At 30.4% G+C, this 10212-nt stretch overlaps 1 protein-coding gene across 1 annotated transcript; it reads right to left on the reverse strand.

Annotated features, from left to right (window-relative positions):
• Positions 1-7992: 7992 nt before the first annotated feature.
• Positions 7993-9507, reverse strand: LOC140991041 (dof zinc finger protein DOF5.4-like). The gene has a single exon (XM_073460947.1). The coding sequence runs from the start codon at positions 9243-9245 to the stop codon at positions 8373-8375; it is 873 nt and encodes a 290-aa protein (XP_073317048.1). The 5' UTR covers positions 9246-9507; the 3' UTR covers positions 7993-8372.
• Positions 9508-10212: the final 705 nt, after the last annotated feature.

The following is a 10212-nucleotide window of genomic DNA, read 5'->3' on the forward strand; positions in this document are numbered from 1 at the left end:
ATGATCTTGATATAACTTTGACAGTTTTCAAATTTAATTTAAACACTTAGATAGTTTTGATTACATTTCTATTTAAATTAATCAATATGTTTTGTATTGCTATTAACGCTTAAATTGCTAGGGACTAGCAATAAGCTGGTTGGGAGGTGTGATAAACATAAAAATTGTACATTAATTAAATGTTTTATAATATAAATATATAGTTTTTGTTTTATTAAATGTTTAAATATTATATGTTTTATAATAAATTGTATAAAATATAAGTTGTTGTGTAATTACAAGTTTTTACTATTTTTTACAGGTTCGATAAAACAAGAATAAACTTGGCGTTGCAAATGGGATTAAGATGATTCTTGGACCTGTAGAAAGTTGATTATAATATCTACAATATTGTTGACAAGCATGAGATAAAAATCATCTCACAATTGGGATCAAATTAAGCAACAAATAGAGTTACCAAAAGAGATGCAGTTTTATCATGCTCTAGTATTTTGACCATATCTCTCAAATTACTTGGTCAAATGGTTTGAAAAAAATACCACAACTAGACAACTCAATTATCCACATGTTTCTTTTTATGTGAAGAAGAAAATTCGGAGAATAATATTTTCAAAAGTGATGTGTAATATAATATAATATCTTGGAACACCAATGAAGACTTATGTGTAAAAAAATAATATTTTATTTGTGGTTGTCTCCCCAAATTTGGCTATAAATAGGGGTGCATTGTAATGTATTGAGATATCCCTCATTCTATGAACAAACATTTGAGTTCATAATATTTCTCTCCATATTTTTCCTTTATTTATTCATTTAAATACAATTAGCATGTTAATTTCATATTCAAAGTTGTACACTGTGAATAATGAATAGCTAACTTCCTAAAGCTGAGATGAAAAGGTGAAACTCTTGGCATGATAATAAGGTTATTAAAAGGTAAGAATCTATGTTTTATATTATTTAATCATTCTTTATTGTTTATGTTATATTTATTTATTTAAGCATTTTTATACCCTACTTATAAGTGGGAGTTTTGATTTATTGTTGCTATATGTTACACTAAATTCTTGAAACCATTTAAATGTTAGTTTGGTATTACCAACCATTTAAAGTGGATGCTTTGATTTATTAAATATAAATATATTATAATATTAAATTCTTGGAACCATTTAAATGTTAGTTTGGTTTTACCAACCATTTAACTTGGATTCCTTGATTTATTATATATGAATATATCATAGTATTAATTTATTGGTACCATTTAAATGTTTGTTTGGTTTTACCAACCATTTAAAGTGGGAACCTTGATTTAGTGTTTACAAATATATATAGCACAATAAATACTTGACCACATTTATAAGTTTTGGTATATATTATATACTTATAAGATAATAATTTATAACATAATATAAATATGATTATTTAATATATTGGAACCATTTTATTAAGTGGATTTCAATATTGTTCGTTAATGTTAACTTTATTAAAATACCAAGAGTGGATCCTTTAATCTCAACTACTTAAATTAAAATTNGTTCGAATCGAAAATAATAAAAGTTCGAGTTTCGAATCGAGCTTCGAATATGTTTATTCGGATTCGAGCTCGAGCTCGAATACTGAAAATTTCTTAAAATTCGATTCGATTCGATTCGATTCGTTTACGGCCCTAGTGAAAATGCATTATATTTTATGTTAAAAGTATTATTTTTCTTTTTAAATATGGATCGAGTTGACATGTTTTATGAAAATATATTTGTAAAACAGTCTCTCAAAAAACTATCTTCTCACTCGTATTACATATCTATACTATTATATTAAGTGTGAGGGCATGATAATAACTACCTAGAGAGGACATCAACTTTTTTTTCTAATTTTACCCTTATATGATATTAATATTACATTTTTTTTGTTTTAATTTCAACACACTTTTATTTTTTATTTATTTTTATTTCAACAATTCAAATATAAATTTAGTCCCTCCATAATTTGTCAAATTTCACTTTAGTCCATCAATAATAATAAAAAAGATTGTACACACACGCATCGCGTGTGCATAGTAACTAGTATATATAAAGTGTGAGATCCTTATAATAACTATCTTAGAGAACATCATAATATTTAATTTCATATTTACCCTTCTTATCCTACTATAAACCTCTTCAAGTCACTCCATATTTTACATAAAAAAATCTAAACAAAACTTCTCTTTTAAATCGAACAAATCTTCTAAATTGAAAATAATTTCGTATTAATTGTTTAATATTATTTGATGAAGTTAAAAATAATAAAAACACATGCAATATTTTTTTAATATATATCTTATTTTTCAAAAATCTAATTTAATATTAAAAAAACAAAATATCTATAAACTTTATGATGTCAACTTGTCCTCCTACAATTCAATAACATGGAATTCAATACGTGTTTGATAATAGTTATTTACATCTTTCTTTAGTCACGATGACAAAAATGTTTAATAGTACCAAAACAAAATGTATATAAATTATCTTATTTTATCGACATATTTTAACATATAATCTATATCTATGAAGTAAGTTCCCGTAAAAAACTTCATGGTAAAAATAAATAAATATGAATTAATATTATATTTAATAATGTTCTAATTTTCAACATCATTAATTAATTTATTTTTAATAAATAATAATATTCCTCATTATTTTTCGTATATTTATTTCAAACTATTATTTTGAAATAGTATTAAACAAAAATATATTAATATATTTATATACTTAATTAAAGTTATAATTTACATTAAAAGACAAGAGTATAAATATTTATTATTTAACTTAAGATAAATTTATTCGAAAAATTTAAATCTACAATGACACACATAATAATTACGAATAGGGGTGAGCATTCGATCGGTTCGGTTACCGACCGAACCGAATTATCCATAACCGAACCGAACCGAAATATTTAGCCATAACCGAACCGACCGAATTAATTTTCATAACCGATGAAAATCGAACCGAATTAAAATCGGTTAATTTGGTCACCGACCGAATTAACCTATTAGTTTTTTAAAAAAAAATTGTGATTTAACTTTAATTATATATGTTATTTTTCTTGAATACTACCGTCTACACAAATGCATAAAAACATAAAATCACACACATCACAAATATATAAGTTTTGTTTGAACACAGTTAATACATGTTTTTTTTATAAAATAACATAACATGGCCACACAAAAAATACATATAAATCTAGTTCCATGAAGGAGATTCAGCACAAAAATTGGCCAGGAAACAGTGCACTGAATGCATCAAAATATTAAGTTTCTTTCAGCTTGCACAGATCTTGAACAACAAACATCTGATTAGTCAACTGACTTAGAAAACGATAAATGTATTTTTTTAATGGTAAGAGTCATTCATACTTCACTTATCCCCTTGTGTTGTTGAAGAAGAGTCCAACACAATTTTAAAAAAAATCTAAAAAATAAATGATGACAAATAAGAAATATAAACTAGTTTTTTTTAATGGTAAATAAAAATCTAAAAAAGCTGTTTTTTCCGATAAAAGTTACCTTGGTCAAGTTTCTCAACATCTTCTAAAGTTTCTTCAACATTGATTGGTATTGGGGATGAACGAAGCCAATCTTGCATACAAATAAGGCTTTCAACAACCATAGGAGTTAATGAACTCCTAAAGCAATCAAGCAATCGATCACCTGTACTAAAAGCAGATTCAGAAGCGACTGTTGAAATAGGAATGGCTAAAACATATCAAGCAATTGAAGATAGAATGGGAAATCTATGACAATTTTGCTTCCTCCATCCCAAAATGTCAAAAGAATCATAGTACTCTTCAACCATTTCATTGAGATACTTGTCGAGCTCTGATATACTTCCATCACCAAAAATTTGTGCCTTTTGTCTATTGTATTTTGCAAGGATTGATTGTCTTTTCAAATCTGTTTGGGTCAAGCTTTTAGACTCAATATCACTTGATTCTTGAACATACAACATTTTTGAGGTGTTAGGATCCATCTTATCCTTGTAATTCTTGTACAAAGTAAACAAAGTCTCCTTGACTATCTTTCCTACTCTTGCCCCATTTTCAGCTCCGTGCAACTCTACAAGCTTAAATTCTACAAAATCCAATTTATGCCTTGGATCAAGCACCACGACAATATAATACAACTTATTTGTCTTATCAGGATCTCCCCAATATTTGTCATATTTTTTCATTCTTAACGCCATGGAATGCACATCAATATCATCACTTTCTTGCCACTCATTCGATATAGTATGAATAGAACTAATCTCATGAGCAAAAGTATTGGAAGTGACATACAATGAACCCGAAACCTTCAATGTTATTTCATAAAATACTTGCAATAAAGAAGAAAAAAGTCTAACATTACTCCAATCAGTACACGTTGGTCTCCCATCACAAGTCTTCATTTCTTTTTTTGGTTTACCATCTGCTCCAAATATCACCTTTCCATCATTCAAAACAATTTCCCATTTTCTGAATTGAAGATCTTATGTAAAAAATTGATCTTGTTCATCAAATCTTTCAAAAGCTCTCTCAAATTTTTGAGCTACATTCAACATCAAGAAAGTCGAGTTTCATCTTGTTGATACATCTAAACATAAAGAACTCTTGCTTTCAATTTTTTCAAGCTTTGCACATTCCTTGAACTTGCTTAATCTAGCAGGAGATTGCTTAACATATTTCACCACATCTCTAACCCTTGTCACAGATTCATTTATATCTTTTAAATCATCAACAACAATTAAATTAATAATATGAGCTACACGCCTCATGTGAATATGAGATCCCTTCAAAATAGTAGAATCCCAATTAGCCATCTTTCTTCTAAAATTATTGTCAGCAACATCATTTGAACTTGCACTGTCTACTGTAATAGTGAAAACTCGATCAATTCCCCAATCCCTTAAGCAATTTTCAATCGCTAGGCTAATCGCCTCACCTTTATGACTTGTAATTGGACAAAAATTTATAATTCTTTTGTGTAATTGCCAATTGTTATCAATAAAGTGGGCTATTAGACACATGTAGTTGATTTTTGGAATCGATGTCCATGTATCCGTTGTGAAACAAACTCTCTGTGGTGCTTTATTCAACAAAATTTTCAAACTTTCTTTTTCAACTGTATATAAACCAACACAATCACGTGCAACCGTCCATCTTGAAGGAATTATAAACCTTGGACACACCATTGCCATAAATACTTTAAACCCTTCTCCTTCTACAAATTTGAAAAGGAGCTCATCAACAACAATAATTCTAGCTAAAGATTTTCTACAAGCTTCTTGATCACATTTCCAAGATGTTAAAGACACCTCACCCTTTTTTTCACCCTGCTGTAAACTTAATTATGCTTGAGTTGTTTCAACCGCATGAGGGTGGCTTTTACATGAGTTCATATGAGCCCTCAAACTCGCAGTTCCATTCTTATATGGATCACAAAAAAGTTCCTTATCACGGTAATTGCATTTGGCCTTTTTTTCCTTTCTTGTCATTTTCAAATTTTTTGAAATGATCTCATACCTCACTTCTTGATTTCATTGGCTTTCGCTTCATCATTTTTGATTTAGAATCTGCACATGTTTCCATCTCAGTTGAAGATGGTAGCATTAGCATGGAACAACTACCATCAGCATTCATATTTGATATATTTTCTTGCGACATCTACAAGTAAGAAAATATAATTTTCATCCATATTAATTCATAAAAGCAATGTTACAAAACAACATAAAACAATAGCGTGCAGAAAAGAAAAGGAACATTAGTGTGCAGAAAAAGAAAAGAAAACAATAGTGTGCAGAAAACAATTTTCGTAGAAGTCTGGAGATTATTTCTGATTTTTTTTCTCAAGAACAATGTGTAGAGATTCCTAACCAAAGAAGCACATAAGAAATCAATAGTGTGCAGAAAAGAAAAGGAACTATACCATACAAATCCTTTCTACGGTTATATTCCATAAGACAAAAGGCTAGAGCTAAAGCTTACAATAAGCAAATGGAAAAACATTGAACTAATTAAAAACAGAAACAGAAGAGAAACCCAAATTAAGCATCTTTATGGTCACTTCTTGCAATCTGACAAATATAAGTTTCACCGTACGAGCAGAACAGTGACATTCTGTGCACGAATTTCTCAAATTAATCTTGCTTTTGAAGAAAGATTATCAATCATATAATCCATATTTTATCTAAATAATAGTTAAAAACACGAGATGTCGTATTGTTATTTTCATTCATTGTATTTTAGATAAAGATATTTTGAATACATGTAGCTGATGTATGGTTAACGTTATGCACCAAATTGATGCGCTTATTCATCAGTCAACTATCAAAATCAAGGATAGAAAGCCAAAATCTTTAACAAAATAAAAGTAAGCCTTCTGTTAAATATCATAGCAGTGCAAGAGTGTAACTCTTTCCAGTATTCATAACTTACCAGTGAAGAATAGAGTACGACCGGTGACGAGAGATGGGCGGGCGGCGGATGAAGTCAAGAGTGGATAATAGAGAGGTGAGAACGAGAAATTCGGTTAGAGAAGTGAGAACGAGACCATAGATTATAATTAGGGTTGATTTTAAAAATAAAAATAAAAAAATATATATAAATTGATAAATAATAAAAATTTATTAAATAAAATTATTTATTATATCGGTTAATTCGAATTAACCGATATAACCGAATTTTTTTTAGTTTGAAAACCGAATTTCAGAAATAACCGAACCAAATTTCCGAATTGGTTCGGTTCGGTCGGTTAATTCGGTTTAACCGAAATCTTGCTCACCCCTAATTACGAACTATACATGTATTCATAATTATTTTTATAAATCATTAAATAAATAAATAAATAAATATTAAAAATATAAGCATAAATAATTATTCGACAAGAAACAATTATATTAAAATTCGCTACAATATATTTTTGAAGAAAAAAATACTAACGTCATTATTATTTTATAATAATGTGTTAAAAATAATAATTTGATATGATACTTAAAAAAATTAATATAAATCAATAATATAATTAAATTATTTGTCAACACATTTATGAAAAATTACTCAATGTAGAAAAAATAAATTTATCTAAATTAGTTTGAATAAGTATAATGTGAAACAATATCAAAGATTTATATTCATGTGACAAGTCGTCTTGGTCCATATTTTGAGTGAAAATTAATAATTTTGACATAGAACAATATTTTTTTTCCATTAGTCGGGTCTGGTAGAAGATGTGTGTCACAAATTGATTAATGAAACAGACTCATAAGAGTTTTTGTGAATAATTTTTAATATTTTCTGATATTTAATAAAATAAAAAAATTATTTGTTTATATCAATATTTTTAAAAATCATTTGAACACATATTACTATTTTAGAGTAAATAAAGAAATATGAAGTGTGTTTTTTAAAAAATCTTAAAACACGTGCGTTGATAATTACAGCTTAATTTCGATTACGATTTTATATATTTAGTTACTGTACTCTTTAAAATATTAAATAAATTGTAAAATTCTTATATTATATTTTGCTTTCCATTTTTTAATGAATAATTTTATCGTAAATTTTTAATACATTGAATATTCATATATCAATAATATTATTATTATTTAATTATAATTTCAAGATAAATATTTTTTAAAATACTATAAAAATAATTACTTTTTTATTTATTTTTAAAATTTTTGATAAATAAATTCAATCGTTATATCAAATATAATAATAAATAATTCAATTTGATTTAAAAAATAGATAATTTTATTTAAATATGATGTCAAACCATATAAATTTTTTTAATATAATATAATAATTAAATATATTAAAGATTTTAAAATAATTATTTAAATATACATAGTTACTACCGTCTTATAAAATATATTTAAAAAAAATTAGCCAACCGCCTTATAAATTAATCTGAATTGCATATCCTTAAGTGGAGGAGAAAAGAAAAAAAACGAATCTAATACATATTTAGAATCCATTCTTTTCGAAAGATGGCGATCACAAATCAGTGAAGACAATCAAAATTCAGTAATTTAAACCAAATAAAACACAGACAATCTTTTGAAAACTGGATGAACTCAATCCCCAATACATTAGAACAAACAGATATTTCAAAGAAGAAACTATGTGCACAAGTCAGCTTACACTTCGATAACCCAAAAAAGAACCTATATGCTTAATTATATAATAATGAAATATTATATATATTGACCAAATTCACCCAAATTTGAAAACCAAATAAATATTGAGAAATAAATTTGGTTTTTTTTTAAAAAAAAATAGAAGAAGCATAAATTAGACAAATATTTGTACTTCAAAATTCAAATTCAAATGTTAAAACGGTGAGAATGGGATTATGGAAGGTGAGGGAGGGAATGGTCACTGTCAGTCCACTCGGGTTGACTCCAGTAGGAAGGATCGAGGGCAGCCGTTAGATCAAACAGGCTTGGATCTCCTCCGCCGCAGCACCCCCAATCCAGCGCCGTCGTCAGCCCGTCGCTGTTCATGTCCTGCATCTTGAACTCGTCCACCTCCAGACCTGGATTGTCGGCTGCCTGAGGAGCTTGCCGCTGCATCCTGTCGGCCATGCTGAATCCGACCATGCTCGCCGCATTATCCGAGGATGCCATGAGTCGGTCGAAGCTCTCGATTTCGGGGAAGATCTGGCCGTCGGTGGATCCAGAGGGGTTGATCAGCGGCGCCTGGCCGTGATCTTCGAAGCTAGGGTGTGCAGGAGGATTTGCGTTGTAGAACATCGCACATGAGAGACCGTACTTCATCGCGGACTCCGACGCAGCAGCGCTCAGCGCCGATCCTTCCTCCGCGACGGCGGCGGAAGGAGTGGCGGCGGTGAGGCTGGAGCTATCCGTGCTGCTCGGGCTCTGAGCTTTCGATTTGCGTTCTCTCGAGCCATCCCCCCAGCTGCTTCTAGACTTCGAACGCTTCGTCTTCCGGCAGCCACCGCCGACAGGAACGCTGCGGAGGACGCCGCCCTTGGTCCAATACCGGCGGCAGGCCTTACAGAAATGCCGCGGCTGGGAGAAATTATAATTATTATAATAGCAAAACTTCGTATTAAGCGAGTCGCAGCGAGGACACTTCAACGCCTGCTGCGTCAACTGGCCGTGCACCCGCAGCCTCCGGTCCCCACCTCCGCCGCCGAAAAACCTCCCACCGCCCTCTCCACCTCCGCCACCTCCAACTCCGATGGAATGCAAATCTTGCATTATTATACTGTTCTCTCAAAAATCTCGAGGAAAAATCCGCAGCATCCACCAAGCCGAGTGTTTGTTGAAGCAATTTGAGTAACTGAGCTTTCTCTGCCAAACGAATATCCCCAGCAAATCTTTCAACTTCAACTAATAGTTCATTACCATTAAGAAAATAATAATATCCTACACGAAATGACCATATTACCCTTGTGAACAGGCCAAATGACATTGAAAGCGACGTGACACCGAAATTACGGATAAACCCTCGAGGCGAAGGCGATGTTTATGTTTCGACTGACGGCAGACCTACCGGGGGTAATTTCGTGCCACCTTGGACTATTTATTCGGTATTGGTTCTGTCTCAAGTGTTCGTCAAACAGTATATATAACAAGAAGGCATATCTTATTTTCCATGAAAAATCATAAGTGAATTGTATATGAGAGTTGTTAGATTTCAAATGTATATTTTTATTATTTAATAATTAAAATATTAAAATTATTTGAAATTTATTAAAATTAATATAAAAAAAGTTAATTCGAAATCGTTCGACGAGGAAACATCGCTGATCGGACTATTTTCCATCTGCCGGTGGAAGATTTTAATGAACAAATAGAGATCCGTGGAGAAGCTCTGTTTGGTGTGTGACGAGATGATTGAAATGACCGTACGAGCAGTGGAATGAGGGGATCAGGACACGTGTACGGATGACAGGAGGTGGCAGTGATCAGAGGTTTTGTCGAGTTGTCGGCTAATGTTACGATCCGTGCAGCTCTGTTTTGTGTCAGTTGTAATTGGATTTCAACTTGCCACGTCCTTTTATCGAATTTTAATGACATTTTTTAAGACTTCTTCGACTGCTGTCCTTAACAACAAAAATAATTTCAAAAAGATTTGTTTGTGTCCAAAGTGCTGTCAAAATAATACATTTAAAGTATAAATTTTTTTGTTAACAATTAGATTATTTATATAATAATAATAATA

Source organism: Primulina huaijiensis, chromosome 13, assembly GCF_012295235.1.
Source record: "Primulina huaijiensis isolate GDHJ02 chromosome 13, ASM1229523v2, whole genome shotgun sequence".
Classification (NCBI taxonomy): Eukaryota; Viridiplantae; Streptophyta; class Magnoliopsida; order Lamiales; family Gesneriaceae; genus Primulina; species Primulina huaijiensis.

Coding starts and splice junctions, on each gene's coding strand:
- LOC140991041 (XM_073460947.1), bottom strand. CDS start 9,245: ATGCAAGATTTGCATTCCATCGGAGTTGGAGGTGGCGGAGGTGGAGAG.